A 24,375-nucleotide genomic window follows, 5' to 3' on the forward strand; every position below is an offset into this window, starting at 1 on the left:
AATGAAGCCATCTTGGCAATGGCAACTCACCCATTCTTCAAAATGTGCTGGCTACCACCACGATTGTCAGAAGAAAAAAGGCGAATTCACCAGCTCATACTCCACTCAGCGGAAGAGCTTGGCCTGGTGGTGGCAGAGAGGGAAACGGCTTCCTCCAACCTCCAAGATGATGGAAGAAGACTTCTTTGTTTTCTCCGCAGAAGAAACTGCAGTCTGGGAAAGACCTGAGATCACAAGCCACAGCAAAGCTGAGTTAGAGACCCTTCATTTTCTGGAGGACACCAGAAGGGACCTGCCTTCTCTGGAGCTGTACCCACTGATCAAGCTCCTTTTTGCTCGATTTAACACAACCCTCCCCTCTTCAGCTCCGGTTGAGAGACTGTTTTCATTTGCAGGAATGATATTCCATCCGCACAAGAGGCGGTTAACACCAGAAATATTTGAAAAGTTAGTTGTTCTTAAAGGCAACTAAATAGGCCACTAATTGAAGTGGTGTTGGGAACAAGGGGCAACAACTCGCCTATTAGTGAAGCCTTTTACCCCAGTGGCTACTGCATGAACTGCAACGCCTGGTTGCAAAAAGAACTTGAAACCCCGCCCACCCAATGTTAAGTCAATGGGGAAAGCCTGAAAAGGCTTCCTCTGAATTTTTTCAGAGGAAATATAAAGTCAATACATTTTCTTACACAAGAAATTATGGTTTAACTAGTTAATCCCACCCCTTGTAATGTCTCCTCTGGGTCTGATTTTTTAAACTAATTCCGCCAAAATTCCCAAATCTGGGTTAATTTCAGCGAGTACAATGTGAGTTGTCTCACTACCGTATGACCATATAAGGATTTCCCCATCCTGGCAGGCAGGCAGAGTGCTTCAGCGGCAGGTGTGATGCTGTGCCGTTTTATTCCGATTAGCTAGCTACATACGATCTCACCATTTAAAAGTCCAAGGTCCAAAAATGTTGTGTGCTGCGTTCAACTGTACTAACCGCTATTCTAAGGATTCTTCTCTCCAGTTCTTTCGGGTTGAGACATTTTCAGATAAACAAAGTTCTATGTCAAAACGCGATTTCTGACCATTTCTGGGTTTCAGTTGATTCTCATAAAGTCTCATCTATTATAATTTGTATATGTTGTTGATGAAATCAGATTTGTAAGAAGTTTTGAAGCTTCTTTAAGAAGACAAGCTAGGGGGATTTACTTAGCTAGGGGGAGTAAGCTTACTGTCTTGCTATCAATCTGTCTATCTAGCTAACTTGCTAGCTAGTTATCTAGTGATATATCTGTCTAGCTATCTAGAGTTCTGTTATCTATCTGTCTATATAACTAGCTAGCTAGTAAGCTAGTTAACTAGTGATCTATTATATCTATTTTTCTATGTAAATATTTTAACACTAAATGTATCTTGCACAATCAACTTTCTTGAAATGTTATGACAGTACGGTTCTGAGGTTGCAAGGCCACTCTTGTTGTCCAAATGTGGGCATGTCTAATTACCATGTAAGGTAGTCGGGGACTCCACTCTTTCGCTCTTGCGTTGGTTGCAACGGGCAATGTAGCGGCGCCCGTGTTTGGGCTTCATGCGCCAGTGAGCACTAACCATAGCAAATCAGTGGGTGACCTCATGAATCACTTCATCCATATTTTTTTATGTTTTATTTTAATATGTTTTATTTTTTGAAATAGCCTCTCCTACAGTGAGTGGTAGAGTTTTTTAGGGGTCCAAGCAGCGAAGCTGGTGAACCCTATTGTATCTGTTAGGATTATTAGGGGCCAAGCACCGAAGGTGCAGGGCACCTATTGTAATCGTTAGTATTATTATTCTACTTTCCGCAATGGGAGTCTATGGCAGCCCATAGAACCCATTGGTGGTTTTATATTAAATTTGGCACATTGATAAAGGACAGTCCAATGTATCCAGGCATCGGTTTTGGGGTCAATCCATCCATCAAACTTCAAGGTACATTTTTACTTATAACTTTTGAACCGTTTGTCCTAGTTGTTGGGGTTGTTTCCCCTGAATCCTTGGGTCATGACGAGTCCAATGCTGTTAAAGTCCGTCATAATGGATTTTCTGCCATTTCGAATTTTATGAAAAACCTACTTTTGCAAACTAGTCCTAGGGCGTTGATCCGATCACCACCAAATTCGGTTGGTATCATCTACAGATGGTGCTGACCAAAAGTTATTCACAGAATTTTGCTTAAGCTAATTATATGGCCATTATGAGCCAATGAATTTTGAGGAGGGTGTGGCTTTTAACATAAAGGTGTATAAATTCTGAACGGTTTGACCTAACACCACAAAACTTCATAGGCATATCAGCGCCCATAAGTGGAGGCTAACGCTCCATTTTTGGCCCGATCAAACAAAATGGTGGCGCTAGACAGCTCATTTTCTGTTTAGGCATAACCACTATGCCGATTTTTTTCGAAACTTGGCACATTGGTATAGGGGTAATCCAAATGGACAGGGAGCAAATATGAAGCCAATTGGCCATATGGTGGTGCTACTATGAGCAAAAAGGTGTTTTTCTTGCATAATTTTGAATGAGCATATGTCCTGCCCCATTTGAGCTACAGTCATGAAATGTTACACATATGTGCAACTCGTCAAGGCTAACGAGTTTCCCATAAGCTCCGCCCATTAGATCTTCTGCAAATTAGACCTTTTTGAAAAATGCTTCAAATGCTTTCTGCCATGGAAGTCTATGGCAGCCCCTATAACCGACTGGTCGGTTTTTACAAAACTTTGCAAAATGGTAGAGAGTTATGCTGTTCACCCTGCGATGAACTGGTGTCTTGTTCAGGGGTTGTTCTTATTGCTTGTCTGCCTGGTGCCCCTGTAGTGCTTGGCCCCTTCATTGCTGCTCGCAGCTATATTTATTATTATTATTTTTCTCTGCTAAAAGTGTCTGAGGCTCAGCAACCGTAAGTCCTAGAGCAACCAAATTTGGTAGGTGGGTGCCTATGGCCCCCCACTACTCAAGCACTACAAATCACCTATGTCGGCCAGATGGTGGCGCTATAACAAAGGGTCATGCGTAAAAGGCCATAACCCCCACACCATAAGTCAGATCAACACAAAACGTCATCGACCTATGCATCTGAACGTGCTCTACAACGTTGCTATTGGGACTGCCTATGTCCGCCATATTGTTTGCTCGCCATTTGGACTTTTTTATTAGTTGCGGTGCGGAAGAGCTGTAGCTCCACATCTAAAGTGTTACGACATCTAGTGAACTCCTACGGCAGGCGACTAGAAGACATCCATGGTGACGCAACTAAGTAATCTGACACCGTCGGGTCTAGTTTTTATCAGTGAGGGCAGGGTCTGAACTTCATAATGGACAATATTATCTATCTGGGCATTCATAAAAATATTCTTTCACCACTCAAAAATCGTATTCCGTCATAGCAACAAGATAAACCCGACAATAGCCGTAAGATATGTCAATACGGCAGTGAAAACGCTGCTCACTGAGTAACAAAATAAACGAGACGTTTTAAAAAATGATACCATGTCATTCTACAGTCAACATCTGGGACTAAATATTGAATAAATATAAAACCTTACCATTGGTTTTATATTTTTATACACATGTCCCTTTTGAGACCGAGTGGTCATATATTGTCTTGGACAATCCGTTTGTGAAATATACGCGCATCTGTGATGCCTCGGTACCTTCAAAAATAGCTGTGCGTAATACCACACCTGTTGTTTACCGCGTTGTCGCCCTTTTTAGTACAGCCTGGCTTGATTGACAATTCATTTATTCAGTAGGTGAGAGTATAAGCTTTCTAACCATGTATACCATGCCTGATTTTGCTTTTGGAATAGCATTTTATAGGTCAGCATAACCAAAAATTTTCTTATCATCGCATTCACTTACGCATTCACTCTGGGGTAGCAGTAAAAGACGTTGCACCTAACGAAACGTTGTCAGCAATTTTTCATAATTTCTTGGAAAATACTATTATTGAGGACTTCTGGGCATAGCCTGATAGACCGATCTGACATCGTTTTCTGGAGCAAAACAGAAGCGGATAGGACTATCATTGCTTCACTGTCTCTATCTACCGAACACTTTCATCATTGCTATGTAAGTATTACTGCTCAAAACATTTCGGTTTGTTCCATTGCTACCATAATATACCATAATATAACATAATTGTGTCTACAGCTGCAGTTTCTTGCTGCAATTACTAATATTGAATATAAACAAAAGACTGTAGTCTTTTAAGACTTATGCTGTAGTCAAAAGACTTATGCTGTAGTCTGCCAATGTCGAAATAAATAATATGGTACTCTGCAGGCAGCACACAGGTAGCAGGGATGGCGAGTTGATATTTTGTTTTTTGTTTCGTTTTATTCAATGTTGTATTTACTATTTGAAATATGTATTACAGAGGTGGGTAGAGTAGCCAAAAACTGTACTCAAGTAAAAGTATTGTTACTTTAAAATAATAATGACTCAAGTAGAAGTAAAAGTAGTCATCCAAATAATTACTTGAGTAAGAGTAAGAAAGTATCTTGTGAAAAGACTACTCAAGTACTGAGTTACTTCATATAATCTGATTTAATGTTGAACGTAAAAATCCAAAATGTCCAAAATATAAAATTGTAAATGCTTGTCCAATAGAAATAAACAAAATATAAAATAGCCATGTGCAAATTCAAATATGGCCTAAATCATATCCCTTTAAATAGAACAATACACAGGAGGTTCGTCAGAAGAGGAGGATTTTCGCTTTCTGTTGTACTCTATTAAGTCTGTATACCTCATCAGTTTGTTGGGGTGAACCCTCAGTTGACAGAAAAAATATCAATGAGGCTACAGGGGATTTATCCATTAAAATAGACTCATCATCACAACAAAGAGGAGCCTGCTCAAATTCAAACAGAAACTTTATATGGGGAAAACGTAATGCTTTGTCGCACCATTATTGTACCTTATGATGCACTTATATGTACTTTTAACGAGTGTAACGAGCTATATTGAATACATCGGTGCTAATCGTCGGGTCCCGTTTTGAATTATAAACTGCCGTTTTATCCTCGCCACTGCCCATCTTTTCATTTAATTTGAAATACACCCCTTGCCTATGGAGTAGCCACCACAAACATGACCGGCTCCATAAATGTTGCCTAACTGAGTACCCAGCGCGAAAGTATACAGCGCGAAAATAATTAAAAAACAGACACGACTGTTTACAATGAAATGGCAACTTTATTATGGGGTTGACAGTACACTGAAAGCTATCCAAACTGCAATTAATATTTTCCAACCTATCGTTGCCTTCCATTGCTCTTCTGACAGCAAAAAGGAGAATTCAATTGAAGTGGCTAGCTTGCAAAAAGTTGCTGATATTAGCCTACTGGTTAGTCTAGATCATAATATTTCAGTAGCCCACTACTACTTGTGTGAGCATCTATCGACCGGGTTCGTTCGGTAGACAGAAAAACATCAGATTTTCAACTGTAGTCTATATAAAATAGGCGAAATATAAGTAACAACCTGTACGTAGTTATGTAGAAATAAACGTCCTTGTTATCCTCCGGAGGTAATTTTTTCAGTACTTTCGCGATTTTTTTCTGTGCCGGGAAATATGTCAGAGGTCGCCCAGTGCTAGCTTTAGTTGCTACGGGGACGTGTATCTGCCACTGCATAGAGATTAATGGAACTTGTCTTTACTTGAGATCATATTGTAGAAGTGTCCCGTCTTGTGTATTTCAGGTTAATATGAAAAAGGCTGGTCCCTACTAACATTTCTAGCGATCCGTTACATATTCACAGTTGTAACCCAAGTAGCAGGAAGCAAAATAGCCATTAAGAAGAAGCGACATTTGCACTACTTAATGTTCGCGATTATGGAATTAATTAGTATATCAATATAACTAAAATGTAGGCTATATGTATTAAGTTGGATTTTTTCCCATTTAGACAGTTATGTGTAATTTTTTACAAGACTTGCATTTAAATAGGTAACGGAGTCCAGTCCGCTTGTTTAAATATGAAAAAAATGCGGTAGCATTTCAGATGGTCGATAATACGTCCTCTCACTCTCACGTTATTCCCCTCAGGTTTATTACCGGAATTTTACCGATGGTTACGGCAAAGGTTAAAGGTTATGGGTCAGATGTCGTCACGAAGTGCATCCCACTCATTTAACTGTTTCTCCGTGCTACTGCACTTCCATGGTTCGGAGTGCGTAGTCCCAAGCATTGCCTGGAGTGCGTATTCCGGAGCACGGTAGTGTGGAGCATGGAAGTTTGCGGTTTGGGACACAGCCTATGTATGCTATGCTATGCAATGTTCCAGCGCTCACGTCATGACTGTTGCATGCTTCACAAAAACTATTACACTACTAACCAACGCTTACATTACAGTGTGAAATATCCACATTAATACCAGTAACCTATTTAAACACACTCAATTTCAAAAATAACGTATATAACCGAAGTATTTTGAACAGTAATAGCCTACTTACATAGCAATGATGAAATCTTATCTGTGTTCAGTAGATGGAGACAGAGACAGTAAATCAACAATACAGTTCAATTCGCTTCTGTTTTGCTCCAGAAAACGATGTCAGCTAGGTCTATCAGCAAACATGCGGCTTAGCTATGCCCAGAAGTCCTCAATAATAATAGTATTTCCCAAGAAATTACAAATAATAGTTGACCACGTTTCGTGAGTGAATGCATAAGTGAATGCGATGATAAGAAAAATTTCGGTTACGCTGACCTATAAAACGCTATTCCATAAGCAAAATTAGACATGTTATACATCGTTAGAAAGCTTATACTTTCACCTACTGAATAAATGAATTGTCAATCAAGACAGACTGTACTAAAAAGGGCGACAACGCCGTAAACAAGGCGTGTGGTATTAGGCACAGCTATTTTGGAAGATACCCAGGCGTCACAAATGCGCGTATATTTCCCAAACGGATTGTCCAACACAATATGTGACCACTCAGTCAAATAGTTAGCTATCCACAGCCAAAACTAACCTACAACTTACCGCCACATATTTTCTCAAGTTCGAAGTTGAGTTCTTGTAGGCTGAAATGTCCACATTTCTAGGCAGACAAAGAAGGCAGCGCATAATGTAACTACTGTTTTTGGTAGTCTGTAAGTAAAACAGTTTGAACGTGAGGCCAGGGGTGTTCTGCCTCCTACGAATCACCCGCCGTTGTTTCAGCCATTGTTGTCGCCCGCTCATCCTTCTGTGTGCTGTGACTGGCTACGTTTGATTGGTGAAACGGAGTCATTTGGGGCTGTGACAGAGCCAAAGCAAAGACCAGTCAGCCTCTTTGGCTGAAGTCTCTCCGAGAGAATGAAACAAACAGAACGTGCATTGAATAAAAAATGGGTAAAAAATAAAAGTAACGAGCGGAATGTAGCCGAATATAACGGAGTAAAAGTAACATTTTTTCTTCGCAAATATACTCGAGTAAAAGTGAAAAGTATGTTGCATTAAAACTACTCTTACAAGTACAATTTATTCAAAAAGTTACTTAAGTAAATATAACGCGTTACTACCCACCTCTGATGTATTATTATTCTATCTGAGGCACTCTGAAATGTGCATTCTCTGCTAAGCTGAGCAATGGATTGGAATATGTGTCTGACGTAGTGTTGCACGGTATACCGAAACTTCAGCACCTTTTCGGTAGGCTACTTAAAAAAAAAAAACGGTTCGGTATTAGAATTTTCAGACGTTCGGTACTTTTAGGTCAAATGTAAAAGCCAGGGAAATGTGTCTCCCTCATTACTGATTGAGAGGATGAAAGGTGTAATTTGTCAGAATCTTAGCTAGATGGCAGTAGAAACTAAGGTAGCCAAGTCAGGTGACATGTGCTTTTGCATTCCCCTCGCTGATACAGCGCAAGCTTCGACTCAGTACACTTCAGTAGCAATAGGTGTTCTAATTTGGAAATATTTTATTATAGGAAGATGCTGTATTGTTATTAAAATATGCTGTTTTTAGATCTATTTAAAAGTGAAAGACCTGTTTAAAGATTATTTAGTTTACAATTGTTTAATTTTTGAAATATATTTAATATATTTTTCTATTAGTGATGTAACATTATGGTTCTGTGTTTCTGTCTGTTTTTCCTTGTTGGGCCACCAGATGGCGGGCACTTCTGTTTTGTGTCCTGCTCGTTTCCCTGTTAATTGTATTATTGCTTTCAGTTAGTTTATTATTGTTTCTGAATGTGTCTCGTTGTTCCCACCCTGTCCTGGTTTGATTGTTAATTGTGCCCTCCTGTGTCTTGTTGGTGTTCAGTCTATTTAAGTTCTTTGTCCCCTTGACTCAGGTGCTGGTTCCTTGTGTTTGTTTCCGACTTGTGTTTGTTTCTGACCATATGAACCTACCCTTGTACTCTGCCTGCCTGTGTTCTGCCCTGCCCGTGTTTTTGAGTTCCTCTTGTTTTCTGTTTTCTTAGATATTTTTAGATTTTGTGTTTTTTCCCATTGTGGCCTTTTCTGTTCTCCATTTGAGTTTGCCCTTTTGTTAGTAAAGTCTTTGTTAATTTTCCCTTTTGAGTTTGTCTTTCCTTACTGTGCTTTTGGGTCCTCCCTACCCGTTATGTGACAACATTATAGGCCTATGCTTATTGATATGTTGAACAGGCTTCAACTTAAGGGTTGTTAATAAACCGTGAAATCAAAAATGAGGTCAACCCTTGTGGACATTTTGTTTCTAATCTATTAAAGTCATTTCAGTATCGTTAGGTACCGAGTATCGAATCAGTATCGTTTAAGTTTCAAGTATCGTTTCAGTATCGAGTATCATGATACTAAACCTGGTATCGGTATCAAAGTCAAAATTTTGGTATCGTGACAACACTAGTCTGACACCTTTTTTAGTTGCAGTGCGGAAGCACTGCAGCTCTACATACACGCTGGGCCAGCTAGTGTTATGACATGCCATCTAAGTGTTACGACATAGTAAAGGCCTTTACGGAAAGCGGCTAGGACACATCCGTGGGGCAACATAGCTCAGGAGGTAAGAGCGCTTGTCTGGCAGTCGGAGGGTCGCCGGTTCGATCTCCCGCCCGGGGCATGTCGAAGTGTCCCTGAGCAAGACACCTAACCCCTAATTGCTCTGGTGAATTTGAAGCATCAATTGTAAAGCGCTTTGGATAAAAGCGCTATACAAATGCAGTCCATTTACCATTTACATCCATGGCGACGCAACTAAGTAATCCGACAGCATCTCTTAGCACAAGATTGGCCGTAAGTCATCAATATTTTATACAATCATCATGATATTCAGTAGATATGTTGGATGAAGGTATATGATCATGAGGACAAAACCATTTTAAAATTGCTCCATAGGTGGCGCAATAGTGCCAATGCTTGGACCCCTCCCAACTCCGCTTGCGGCTTTAATTTTACATGTTGTTGTCATTTAACTTGTTCTGTATATGGCACTTAAACAACAATATATGTTCAGTTCACATTTGTTATTACCTGTTGAGGACGTGTTGTAATACAGTAAGGTTGTTATTGGTTTCAAAAGATGTATGTTTTGAAAATAAGTGAAAAAGAGTTAGCCAATTTGTTACGACCCACAACGGCAGCAATACAAGAATACCGCATAAAAAAAATTTAAAAAAAGAATTTCGCAGTAGAGCCGTGTTCACTACCCAAACAGGGCTAGAATTTATTTACAGACACAACGAACAAAAAAAAGATACTTAAATACTTAAATAATTAATCATAGACACGGAAGACAGCTGGTAGGCAATATCATAAAATTAACAAAAAGAGAGGGTCAGGCCCCCCAGCAGTTGGAGGTCTGAACCTGGTGGCCCTCTCATCTAACAGTTTCCAATCTAGACAAATAAATAAAAAAAATAACAAAAACGAAAAAAAATCTACCCTGCTTCCAGTCTGCACCAAAATCAAAACATAAGTGATGGCAATGTAGCTTTTCCAACCCGGCGTGGCAAGTGATCAAGAGAGCCAGCTGCTCAAGAGCTGGAGTCTTCTTATAAGCAGAGCCAGGTGTACCCAATCTCCAATTGGGCAACCTGAAACACAACCACCACGGGGGGGGGGGGGGGGGAAGACAAAACGAAACAAAGCAAAACAAAACATACATAACACAATTACTGACAAGATAGTTTAGAAGATCTTCATTGATGTAATAAATTGCATCGACTGAAGTTACTCACTACTTGAGTAGTTTTTTATGATACTTTTTTACTCTTACTCAAGTAGTTATTTTATGAGTACTTTTACTTCAACTTGAGTTGCCTGGGTAAAATATGTACATACACAGTACAGGCATATGCATATACAGTAGCATTCTACTTCCTGTATGGCTCAAACTCTCACCAGAGCCTTGTGTACATTATAAAAATCTGAATGTTCGGCCATTTTTAACAAATTCACAATTCCCAATGTTACAAATGTATTTTCATGTATTTTGAAAATACAAAATACATGTATTTTATCTCGATACATTTGCTGGCTCCAGTATTTTGTATTTTATTTTTATACATTTAGTTGAGGGGTATTTTGTAACAAGATACATTTTGACGTATCTTTGCCCATCTCTGCCTGTTATACTAGCAGTTTTTTTTTCATTTATAGCAAATTTTCAATCAACCTTTTGAAAGTGTTAAAACTCATGATTCCATCCCTATAAAATATTTCATGATCTCATTTATATTGCAACAGCAGTTCTTTATTTCGTAACAAATGTATGCAAAACTGGATAAAAATGATGACCCCTTACCTTTTTCATTCTGGAAATCCACAGACAACATAAATCATGTTAAAATCTAGGTATTCTATTTTGGATATATCATTCTCGGGCTTGTGTTCAAAAAAATGGTGTGCATGAGAATATCCAGTGCATATTGGTCTGGAAATCATGAGTGGCCTGTGTGTAATCATGGTGTAGAATGCATATTCTTATGGTAACCAGACCCTAGTCTTCGGTAGCTCAGGCCCTACTCCAATTGAGTCATCCCCCTGGGGTTTCCTTTTATTTAGACTGCTTTAAGAACCACTAAGTGTCCCTCACTCCCCTGGGATAGCTTGGTACACCATGCACCCCATTTTGCTCATGGTACCCACAATTTAACGAATCGATATTAAAGCTGGTAGCCCTCTGCACTTGTAACTGTTTTAAATGTAACTTTTAAACAATAAGAACTTATATATTTCTACTTGGAAGCCTTTGTCTAAGTTAATTTAAATATAGTGATTTAGAATATCTTAGGAGGGAAGTATAGATCCAGAAAAAAAGTAGGATCTCCTTTACAATATTACCACTAAGACCACACCCTTCCAAAAATATTTAATATCTATTAACCAAACTCATTAGATAAGTGAACAGATATACACTACAGGTTAAAAGTTTTAGAACACCTCCTTTTTCCCAGTTTTATTGAAATTTAAGCAGTTCAAGTGCAGTGAATAACCTGCAATGGTACAAAGGTAAGTGGTAAACTGCCAGAGGTTTACAAAAAAAAGTTTAGGTTACCAAATACTGAAAAATAATGTAAATATCAGAGTTATAAGGCCTTTTTCAGGGAACAAGTAATGGGTTAAAAACATACAGCTTTTCTGCAGCAATTGAAGTAAATTAAGCCTTGAAAGTTGATGAAAACAATTCCTACAGGTTTCCCAACTTTTGTTGATTACTTACAAACCCTCTGGCTGTATAAAATCAGTGTTGGAACAGGCTGTATTACTGCACCCTCCAAAGCATTATTTGGACAGTATTGCACTGCAGGAAGTAGTATATTGCTATCATAAAGGCGAGAAAAAGGCAATTAACAAAGAAAGACAGACAGGCCATTATAACCCTTAAAGTGTAGGTCTTTCCTTTTGAGAAATTGCAAAGCAAGCCACGGTGTCAGTGAGGACAGTTTCCTACACTATCGAAAGGCACTTGGAAACTGGAGGAAACTCTGACAGGAAGAGGCCCAGCAGACCCAAAGCCACAACAGAATCAGAAAACAAATTTCTGAGAGTCAACAGTTTGCGTGATAGGCAGCTCACAGGACAACAGCTTCAAGCACAGCTTAACAGTGGTCGAAGTAAGCAAAACTCAGTTACAACTGTGAAGAGAAGACTTCAAGCTGCAGGTTGGACGAGTCGAGTGGCAGTACGAAAGCCATTGCTAAAATGGCTAAATAAGAAAAAGAGGCTTGCCTGGGCCATGAAGCACTGGCAGTCGACTACTGAAGACTAGAAGGTCTTATGGACCGCTGAATCAAAGTTTGAAATCTTTGTTTCATCACGCAGGGATTTTGCATGCCGTTGAGCAGGTGAAATGATGGTTCCTCAGTGTGTGACACTGTGGTGGAAAATTACTGTTTGCAATTGTTTGTGACAACATTCCTCCTCCTCCCCCTCCCCCACCCCACCCCACAGTACATGTTGTTCTTCTGAGCCTTCGCTGAAGCAGAATTATCTGCTAAAGACAGGAATTCAGATAGGAGGGACTGAGAGAGATTAGAAGCAGACTGAGAAGTGTTGCTAACAAAACAGCCTTGAGAAAAGAACATATTCAAGCCACATTTAACTGCAAGAGGCTTGTAGCATGCAGGTGCAGGGTATACTACAATAGATAAGTAGACTTAAGCTCATAGGGTAGAATATTCCAGTAAATTTTGCAAAAAATATAGCTCAAGTGGTCCAGGAGGGAAGGACTAGGGGCCGTGCCAAGAAATACCTGATGTTGTTATGCCTATAAACGTTTTGTGCTGTTATTGTTTGGGGAGCACTCTAGCAGACTTAGCACCTCTGTGTGCGTCCTCCTGTTTGGTCAAATAAAGTGTGATCACGGTGAAGACTTTGTTGGTGTATTCTTTCTCCCACGTGTGGAAAATTCTATGACAACAACACCTGTCAAATGTGGAGGAGGAAGCGTGATGGTCTGGGGCTCTTTTGCTGGATCCTGAGTTGGTGACTTGCAGAGTGACTGGCACCCTAAACAAAATGGGCTACCACCAGTATTTTGCAGTGCCATGCAATACCCTCTAGTCAACGCCTAGTTGGTCTGGGGTTCATCCTACAGTAAGATAATGACCCAGAACATACCTCCAGGCTATGTCAGAACTAGATGAAAAAAAACAAAACGGTAGGCTTCAAATAATGGAATAGCCAGCACAGTCTCCGGACTTAAACCCCATCAAGCTGGTTTGGGTTTAACTGGACAGAAGGGTGAAAGCAAAACAACCTACAAGTGCAAAACATTTGTGGGAACTTCTGCAACAGTGTTGGGAAGATCTTTCCGAATTTGATTTCCATTGCAGAACGAATGCCACGAGTGTGTTCAGCTGCTATATCTGCAAAAGGTGGCTACTTTGAGTCAAAAAATTTGAATAAATTGTGTTAAAGTTACAATCTCGAAGATTTCAGTTTCGTTCTCTTTGGCGGTACCAATGGCGAGAAGTGGTAATTGCTGGTGTGTTTTTGGACCACACTTCCCATAGATCCAACCGGATCCAACCAGTGTTGCCTGTGTGACATCAGTCAGTTGGCACCTGGGCCACGCCAACTATTACACTTATTATTTAGTGAATAAAAAATGGTTGTTATACAAGTAACGTTACGTACATAGTCATTCATTGTCTAACATTAGGCTAACTTAAGCTGTCTTTACACTGCCGAGTTGGGTTAAAATGCTGTAGCAGACCTGGGGTAGAATTAGTGATGATCAATTTCCACAAACGTTCTTTATCCACCTTTTGCTCGGTATGAACATCTTTACACTGCAGAGAAGAATTTGGGGGATTCGCTGTGGCTCGTGCAATTATGTATCTCCTGCATCATCATTGTGAATGATTGTTGTGTGATATTTTTGAAACAGTTGCCTTGTTTCTGGTTTTGCTAGCTAAACTGTTCGAGAATAAAGCTGAGCTTGGTGTTAAATTAGCAATCAGAATAAGAAGAATAAAACAAAAACAAAGAAAATTTCATCAAAAAAGGGCATCAAGGCTGAAGGAACATATGAGGAAGCGTAATAAAATAATAACAACGCTAATCTATACTGCCGTATTCTTTTATTTAGTTTTCTCCGGCTTGACATCTTTACACAGAAATCAGATCCGGCTCTGCTCCACCTATACCCTGGCTTATGTATTGATGAACTTGAAGGCAATGTAAATAACGGTAACCTTAAGGCCAGTTAAGATCAATGATTCGCAACGAGACGAAACGGTTTTAGAATGCTGCAGAGAAAATTGCAGCGGTGTGAACTGGTTAGTTGCAGAGCCTCTGAAGCCGTTGCCTAGGGTCTCAAAAGACCAAGTGCAGTTTTAGAACGTTTACAATCAGACATCTTGGAATTTTGCCAGTTGCATTCAGTCTCGTTGTGAATCATTGATCTGAACTGGCCTTTAGTTAGCTACATTGCAATGCTGCAACAAGGTAGTATTGCATCCGAGAGACGGTTTGCGGGGTTGGTACCAGTCGGTAGCGTTAACTAGCGTTTTTTCTAATTGTTAGCTGACAATAGATTGTGTTAATTACATTAGCTAGCTAGCTAACGCAACGTTACCTGATATGAAAGATGGATACTGTGCGCAACGTTGTCTAAACTAATGTTGCCTTTATTGACATGGTCCGGTAGCTAGCGTTAGCTGTGCAAATAGCTATGTAATTTAGTAACGTTACATTGTCATCAAATGTAATACGAAATCTACATCAACAAATAATGACCTCTCATGTTACACAAAAACTTATTAGGATTCCATAACCCCTCCCCCACCTTTAACGCTAGCAGACACCGGAAAAAACAGTACACTGCTCACACACAAGTGAGTTGAAGAGTAAGCCTGTTGCGTTAGCTCCGCCTACCCTCTCTGGCGGACCAACCACTGATGGGTGATGGAAAACGCGTCACTATCTATGCGCCGCTTGTGATTTTTTCCCGGGAATGTCGCCACAGACACCCAGTTCTTTAATCATAAATTATAATAATAATAATAATATAAATTAATATAATATGCTCAATCACCATTGTGTTACCTAATTCAGCGATAGATAGTGACTTAACAGACATTTATTTTAATGAAAATCTTCGAGATTATTACTTTAAACAGAACGATTCCATGATTTCTTTTTTATCTCCAATTGTTTATTTGTTCTATGCTTTCATTTCCGAGTACACTGAGACGACAGTGTAAATTTCAATCAAAACTGGAAAAACTGAGGTGTTCTAAAACTTTTGACCGGTAGTGTAAGTGTATACATGTTAATTGCTCCAGTATATTTCTTTCCCAAATTGTAATTATGAAACTAGCTGATGAGTTCTGGCAAACTTCAGGAAGAAAACCTGACCTTTCTCACATTGTGGAGGTTGAATTTAAATGAACGTAATTACAAATAATTTATGGACCTTGCTTTGTGCATGGGAGCATTGTTATTGTGAAACAGGAAAGGGCTTTCCCCAAACTGTTTCCCCAAAGTTGGAAGCACAAAAATAGCCCCAGACCTTAACTCCAGACCTTTTTTCTTCTGCAAAGACAATGTATTTGACAATCTATATTTGTACTCCCAAGTTGTTTATCAATTGTACAAAAAATATTTTGCTTTAAGTCTCCAGTTAATTAAAACCAGTGGTATTCAAGGAAGCTGACCTACATACACAATAAACTCATTTATTAATGTACAAATGTTATTTGTACATTAAAACAAATCTGGCATACCTTGAACATTTTTTCAGTATTTACAGTCATTTTCCCTCATTTTTGTTCTATATTGTTGTATTTTGTTAGCTTATATCCTCTGTGTTAATCACTTCTGGGTAGTGAGGACATTTTGTATATAACATTTGTTATATAATGCAATAATAAATATTAATCCTGAGGTTGTGTGTGCACTTATGAAAAAACAACATGAAATCATCTTTGGTTAGAACCATTTCCTATGATGCATGCAGCCTGAGGATACTGCTGTCATGGAAAGATATATCACAGCTTCCTGAAATGACAGCACAACATCTGAGAGTGCAGCCATGCAGCAAAAAAAAATTGACAAAAAAAACAGTTCCTGTGAGAACAATTCAAACTTTCAGGGGAAAAAATGGCAAAAACATCTTCATGTCACTTTCACCAAGTGTCTTTAGACAACCCAGAAACAGATGTCAGATGAAATTAACATTTTTTTTGTTGCAATACCAGGATGGTAAAAAGTAATCTTAGAGTAGCAACTATTTTCTCATGGTTTAATAACATGTTACAGTCGATACACAAGTGGAAATAAATTGTACTTTTAACTTTAAAACTCATAAAACTATGAAATTATACCTGAATATCACTTTATTAACAACATATTTCTAAACACAGTAAATCAAAGTAAATATATGACTGTGTAAGAACAATGGGGTCCAAAGTTGTATTTCAAGTCGTATGGTCTCGGATGCACTTTAAACTCCCATATGAAACAAATAAATCATATTTTCCAAAGCTTTCACAGAAATACATCACTACCGTTTTTTTGAACCTGAATGTCCCTTCACTGCTTTCTCAGGGAACAAAGACACAAGAAAAGGGAAAAAGTATTTTGTGAGCGACGCAACTGTTTAATGTGTAGGACTGATGCAGTGTTGTGTGTGTGTGTGTGTGTGTGTGTGTGTATATAGACACACACACACACACACCTCCTTCCCTCTCTCCATCTATTATGTATCCATCTAACTTTATAGTTATCTATTCATGAAGTTTTTCTCAAGGGCAGCAGGAGTTCTCTGCAGAGAGTGAATGTTCCTTTTCACCCGCTCCTCTAGAGTGGAGCAAGCACCTTGCAGCTTCACATCACTGTTAAGAGAAGAACTGGGTATTAGGCCAGTGTAGGTTAGGACATGACATCAGTAAAGAGGAGCAGTAGTCAAGCAAACAGAAATAACTGACAATACACATCATAGGCGCCGATAACGTAGACTCAGTGTTCTATGATCAATGAAACACATAATGTAGCATACAGTTGCCATAAATTTAACAGTTGTTGGATTTAATCTGAAAATCTTTAGCCTACCACTATGAAATTTTACTTTAAAGAGCTTTCATGTGTCAATAGTCATTAGCCTAGTCAAACACATTCATAACTTAATTGAGTTGGGTACAATTAAAACCAAAGTACACACAGTCCAATGTTACATTCATACCACTTTGTCTGTATGATCCTAACCGAGGTGCGTAATAATTTTAACAGTAAATGAAAATGCAGCAAGCAAATTAGTTGAACACATATAACACTGAACTAACTTAAAAAGCCAAACACGTAGAGGAGTAAAATGAATTTTTTAATGAATATTAAACAAATAAAATGCCTTAGGCCTCCCTAAAAGGACACTACATTTAGATCCCGAATCTCCAAATGTCAAGCCCCCTCCATGACCTCCCTGGGTACTAACCCTCTCGTTTTATATAGACGGCATGCAAAAAAGCATGTTGTTTGTTATAGCATCTCAGAGGTGGCATAACTGTAAACATTTAAACAGAATAAATGTAAACATAACAAATGTACGTTTAAAGATACATTAATACAGACTGAGGCGCCAAGCTTTCTTGGTCACATAGCATCCAATTCCCGCTAGAATACACTCTGAAAACATATTAACTTTTCAAGGACAGATAACTTTTTTAGAATGATGTTTAATTTGATTTTATAATAAATAAAAATAAAGTCTTATTCCCAAAAATTACTTCCGGAAAAGATTTTGACTGTTTTTGTAAACATTTCATGCTAAGATTATCACACTGTTCCACTCCTTTGGCAGGTGGTAGAGGACTGAATTGCACATGCACCACACTGAAGTGGTATGCCCACTGCATTGTACATTAAGTCATTGACGGTGTGATATTTATTTATCAAGGGTTCCATTTATGATGACTCCCCTATAACAGACTGTACCAAAAACAAATTTTAAAGAAATAAAAACAGACACCCATGACCAAGTTTTATTTTAGTAATCTAATTTCAGTATGCTCCATTTCTGACAACGTTCTGTTAAAGGCAAAAAAGCATACTCTTTCTTTCCGTGATGGACAAAATTATGCATCTGCACATGAGATCTATTAATTAATTTAATAAATTAATGTTTCAAAAGATTCCTTGATTTCTTTTGCTTTTTTCTGTTTTCCCTGATTTTAGACAACTGCTCCAGGACTTAAGCTAATATTTTCCATGACAAACACCCAGCGTTACTGAGCAGCAATGTGTGCTATTTTCCCTTTAGAATTCACCAGACGTAGCGGCCCCTCCGGCTCCCGTTAACGGTGCTAGTTGTATTAATGTTTGTTGTAGCGTCTGTCCTACCTGTCTAACCTACGATCGTAAGACCCTTCTGGACATGGGTTCATCCAACAGCAACGAAACCACCGGAAAAATATATAAACCACTACTACAGACAGCACTGACGGAGGAGCTGTGTAGCCACAGGCTACTACGCAGATCAGGCCCCACCACCATGGTGCTGCCTGACACAGCCACCCAGGAGAGGAGGCACCGCAAGCGGTGCGAGAGAAGGCGGAAGCGAGGTAAGCAGTCGGGAGTCCGCTCTAGGCTAAAAGCGAACCCTAGCCGACCAGTGCTACCATCAGTCCTATTAGCCAACGTTTGCTCTCTGGACAACAAACTGGACTACCTAAGACTCTAACTAACCACCCAGTCTGAAACGAGGGATTTCTGCGTGCTTATTTTTACGGAAATGTGGCTACACGACAACATCCCTGACACAGCCCTCCAGCTACAGGGGTAACAATGCTATGGTAGTCGCAACCCACTGTTCATCGCAGCTAGAGTTTTTAGTGGTGAAGTGCAGGCCGTTTTATTTGCCGAGGGAATTCACGGCCATTACTGATGTTCTGCATCAGCTAATGGGGATCCTAATAAAAGCCTAAATCCTAGATTACCGTGGTGGCGGTGTACATTCCCCCCAGCGCTAATGCTAGCGAGGTGCTGTGCGAGCTCTACGGCGCCACCAGTGAGCAACAAACGGCCCACCCCCAATGGTTTTTTCATTGTAGCCGGGGACTTCAACCATGCTAACCTAAAGACTGTAGTACCCAAGTTCTACCAACACGTGAACTTTGCCACAAGGGGGGATAGTATGCTGGACTTAGTATACACCAACATCCGCAAGGCCATTCCCCGCCCCCACCTTGGCTACTCAGACTACCTATCTGTTATGCTACTCCCGGCATACAGACCACTGCTGACACGCTCCAAGCCGGCACACAGGACCATCAGAATCTGGCTGGAAGGAGCCACTTCAGCCCTGCAGGACTGTTTTGAGAGTACAGACTGGAAAAAGTTCAGGGAGGCAGCTACCTATGGCCAGCACACGTGTGTAGAGGAGTACACAGACTCTGTGACTGGATACATAGAGAAGTGCATTGAGGACGTCACTGTTGTGAAGCTTATCACCACACGCGCCAACCAGAAGCAGTGTCTGATGGCTGAGGTCCGTGCCCTGCTGAGAGCACGAGACGCCGCCTTCAGATCAGGGGTTGGAGTGGCTCTCAGGTCATCGAGGGCTGAGCTTTCCCACGCCATCAGAAAAGCAAAACGCCAGTATGCACAGAAGATTCAAAACCACTTCTGTGATACCAGGGCTCTAAATTACACGCCGGCGTGTAAGACCCCTCCTCCCCCTGAAGAGCAGGTACTCTGTCTGGCCTCAGCTGACGTGAGGAGGACTCTATCCAGAGTCAACCTACGCAAAGCTGCAGGCCCAGACAACATACCTGGGTGCATGCTCAGGGACTGTGCTAACCAGCTGGTAGACATCCTCACGGACATCTTCAACATCTTCCTGAGCCAGGCTGTCATCCCCGCAGTCTTCAAAAAGACCACCATCATCCCAGTATCAAAGAAGTTGACTGTGACACGTTTAAATGACTACCGCTCTGTGGCACTGACTCCGATCATGATGAAGTGCTTTGAGTGGCTAGTCATGAGACACATCAAATCCGCCCTCCCCACCTCACTGGACCCTCTCCAGTTTGCATACCGTCCACCGATGACGACATTTCCTACACCCTGCACTCAGCTCTATCTCACCATCAAGGGCACTTATGTTAGAATGCTGTTCATTGACTTCAGTTCAGCATTCAATACAATCATCCCCCAGAAGCTGGCAGGAAAACTTTCCCTGCTGGGCCTCGACGCCTCCCTCTGTAACTGGATTCTGGACTTCCTGACAGAGAGACTGCAGACAGTACGCATTGGCAGCAGAACATCAGGCACCATCATGCTAAGCACGGGCGCCCCCCAAGGCTGCGTGCTGAGCCCACTGCTGTTCACGCTGCTCACCCACGACTGTTCTGCTAAGTCCGAATCCAATCACATCATCAAGTTTGCTGATAACACGACAGTGGTGGGCCTCATCAGCAACAATGATGAAACACCATACAGAGAGGAAGTGGAGAAACTGGTGAGTTGGTGCAATGCCACAACCTATCTCTCAATGTAAAAAAAAAACAAAAGATATGGTTGTTGACTTCAGGAGGACGCCGGCTGATCACTCTCCACTGTTCATCAGTGGCTCCACAGTGGAGAGGGTCAGGAGCACCAAGTTTCTCGGTGTGAATATCTCGGACAACCTCACCTGGTCCCTCAACACAAACTCTGTAGTCAAGAAGGCACAGCAACGCCTCCACTTTCTGCGGAGATTGAAGAGAGCCAGTCTACCACCGCCCATCCTTACCACCTTCTACAAAAGCACTGTGGAGTGCTTTACAGTGAAGGGGAACTCACCTCACCAACCACCAATGTGTAGCACCCACCTGGGTGATGCACAACAGCCATTTTGCGCCAGAAAGCTCACCACACATTAGCGAAGGTGGAGAGGGAGAGAACATTTATTTAGCCAATTAAATCTGGGGATGGTTTTGGTGGCAAGTTTGCGAGAGCCAGATCTCGGATTTAGCCAGGACACCGGGGAACCCCCTACACTAGCGATAAGTGTCATGGGACCTTTAATGACCACAGTGAGTCAGGACCTCGGTTTAACGTTTCATCCGAAAGACGGCATCTCCTACAGCACAGTGTCCCCATCACTGCACTGGAGCATTGGGGTTTATTTGACCAGAGGGAAGATTTCTCCCTGCTGGCCCACCAACACCACTTCCAGCAGCAACTCAGTATTCCCTGGTGGTCTCCCATCCAAGTACTAACTAAGCCCACACCTGCTTAGCTTCAGCCATTCGGCAGGAGCAGAGTGCATGGAGGTATATTATACTATATACTATTTGTATACTATGTATAATTACCACTGAGGCCACTGGTTAGGCATTATTTATATTACTTATATTCTTACAGTTTTTATAATTACACTTATACTGCACTATTTATATGTATCACTGTTTTTATTCTGCTTTTATTCTGTTTTTATGTTTTGTGACTATGTTGTATCTTTGTGTTAGCACCTTGGACCGTGAGGAATGACATTTCGTTCCCGTATACCACGTATGTGGAAATAACAAATAAACAAACTTGAACTTGAAATGATAATTTCACAGCTGTTCTTTTAAAATATTCATTCGGGTGGGCAGGCAGTTAGTTTGCTAAACTCAACACAATTCAATAGTTATCTGACAGTAGACTAGGCTTCACATCACCACAAACGTAAATGTTCAGCAGAATTTGGCATTTTAGATGTTGGGTTTTTTTGCTCAATGTTCATGTCCATGTCTGTGGGGATTACTTAGCAAAAGTCTTTGCAGCATGTGTGTAGTCTATGCTGTAGGTTTGCCAATGGGTTACTGGCAGCATTACTGTATATATGAACAAAGTATAAGGCAGGTCACTCAAGTTTGATTGTATCTCAGTGCCAAGCAAATGTGGATTTGATCTCACAAAAATAACAATAAGGGTGAGCCTTTGAAGGTCAACTAACTTTCATCCGCACCAAAGTGTGGCACCTTGTTGTAAATCATGACATCATTGCAGCTTACCTGTTTGCTAGCCCACCCACTTCAAAACTGGTTCCGGCGCCACAGATACAATTTGGTGTAGTACAGCAACAACATACAGACTATAGCAGCAGAATAGGTATGAAAAAATTATGTTAAAGTAGTCAAAAGGCTAAGACTCACTGGATGAAGCCAGCATGCTGGTTGTACTTAGAGACCAGCTCCTTCTTCTGTTCCTCCTGACGCCGGTATTTCTGCACGTTGCTCACCCTCTGCTCATCTCGCTGCTTGGCAAAGTCCATCATCTCTTGTCGCTTCCTCTCCAGCTCCTCTCGTGACAGATGCCTGTGGAGTATTAGTGGGCATGTCTCACAAACAACAAATGGTGAACTGTAATTGGTGATACAGCAGTAACTTGTGTGTCCCACAAGAGTTACTGCTGGTTAATCCTACAGCCCAGACTTAAACTAGGCTATAGGGTTCAACCTGAGCTTATGTAAATGCCTTAACTGACTGAGACACTCATGTTTTGTAGTGCCAAAAGAAAATATACAAGACATTCTACATAATGCATAAATGATAGCATACTTGGTGTGTTTGATGTCTTGATGTCTCTGAGAATGCTTCTTGTGTGAGGAGGGGCTTCGTGGCCTATGCTGGATCTTTTTGTTAGCCTTCTCAGAGACAGAGCTCCTGCCCTCATCCTTGTGAGGTGAGTGACTCCTTGATTTTTCCTGGTAATTGCTCCCCTGGTGGATGGGAACACCTACTTGATGACATTGCCCACGGCCTGGGAGCTGACAGGAAGCCAAAAAAAAAAAACCGTAATTAGCAACAAACCTCTCCAAAAATGATTTAACCTCTTAGCGCAAAGCCCCTAGTGGTCGGCATGCCAAGATTACTAAACTCAGACATTTGGTGCTACTGCAACCAAAGTGTGAGTTAAAAACAGAAACGCATTGTTTTAGTTTAGTAGACGATACACAACAACTATAGCGAATATGGAGTTTCGCAGTGCCACCACTGTCGCTCTGGTCGTTCATTTAACACGCACCCCCACACTGTAGTCTCATCTAAAAATCCCTTGACATAATGGACAATATTGTCTATCTTGGCATTCATAAAAATATTCTTTCACAACTCAAAAATCGTATTCCGTCATAGCAACAAGATAAACCCGACAATAGCCCTAAGATATGCCTATACAGCTCACTGAATAACGAAAAATGATACCATGTCATTCTACAGTCAATATCTGGGACTAAATATTGAATAAATATACAACCTTACCATTGGTTTTACGCATAGAGATGTCCCTTTTGAGACTGAGTGGTCATATATTGTCTTGGACAATCCGTTTTAGAAATATACGCGCATGTGTGATGCCAGGGTACCTTCCAAAATAGCTGTGCGTAATACCACACGTGTTGTTTACAGCGTTGTCGCCCTTTTTAGTACAGTCGGGCTTGATTGACAATTCATTTACTCAGTAGGTGAGAGTATAAGCTTTCTAACGATGTATAACATGTCTAATTTTGCATTTGGAATAGCGTTTTATAGGTCAGCGTAACCGGAAATTTTCTTATCATCGCATTCAATTACGCATTCTCGTGGTAGCAGTAAAACAAAGGCGCTGCTAATGAAACCTTGTCAACAAAATTTCCTGGAAAATACTATTATTATTGAGGACTTCTGAGCATAGCTTAACCACATGTTTGCTGATAGACCTAGCTGACATAGTTTTCTGGTGTAAGACAGGAGCGGATAGAACTAGATCATTGATCTCCTGTCTCTGTCTCCATCTACTGAAAACAGATAAGATTTCATCATTGCTATTTAAGTATTACTGCTCAAAATACTTCGGTTATATACGTTATTTTTGAAATTGAGTGTCTTTAAATAGGTTAGTGGTATTATATAATGTGGATATTCCACACTGTAATGTAAGTGTTAGTTAGTAGTGTAATAGTTTTTGTGAAGCATGCAACAGTGATGACGTGAGAGTTGGAGCATTGTCAAAACGTGGTGGATGGTTGAAAATTGTTTTCTGTCGTCGTTCCATCCCCATACAAGAAAACATATGAGAGTACAATGTATAGAAATACATACAAGAGTTAATCACACATTTAGGTACTGTACCGCATGGTGTGACAAATTTTTGCATTATTTTTTAACCTGATAGCAATGTTCCATCTTAAAACTTCACTGTAGCGCACAAGCCAAATCTTGCCAATCCTTGCCCATTTAGGTGGTACCCTATTTAAAGAATTATAACTCCAGATGTGAACACCACAGAGACTTGAAAAATGGCTTAAATGAAGCAAGACATTTGTACAATTTACAATACTAACGCAGATTAGTTAATATTCATAATTTTGGAAGAAATAAAGTGCCACAAATGCAATTGTTTTGACAAAAAAACAAAAATAAATTTGCACTTTTTAAGTTTGCAATGAAATACTGAGAGACTGCATATATAC

General features: G+C 40.4%; 1 protein-coding gene across 1 annotated transcript in view; it reads right to left on the reverse strand.

Annotated features, from left to right (window-relative positions):
- Positions 1-16,188: 16,188 nt before the first annotated feature.
- Positions 16,189-24,375, reverse strand: part of cwc25 (CWC25 spliceosome associated protein homolog) — a 48,276-nt gene continuing 40,089 nt past the window's right edge. The window contains exons 7-9 of the mRNA XM_035407206.1: positions 22,484-22,692; positions 22,079-22,240; positions 16,189-16,795 (exon numbers count right to left, since the gene is read on the reverse strand). Of these exons, the coding sequence (XP_035263097.1) occupies positions 16,684-16,795; positions 22,079-22,240; positions 22,484-22,692 (483 nt within the window). The 3' untranslated portion in view covers positions 16,189-16,683. The remainder of the gene's footprint in view (positions 16,796-22,078; positions 22,241-22,483; positions 22,693-24,375) is intronic.

The sequence above is a fragment of the Anguilla anguilla genome, chromosome 2 (assembly GCF_013347855.1).
Source record: "Anguilla anguilla isolate fAngAng1 chromosome 2, fAngAng1.pri, whole genome shotgun sequence".
Taxonomy (NCBI): Eukaryota; Metazoa; Chordata; class Actinopteri; order Anguilliformes; family Anguillidae; genus Anguilla; species Anguilla anguilla.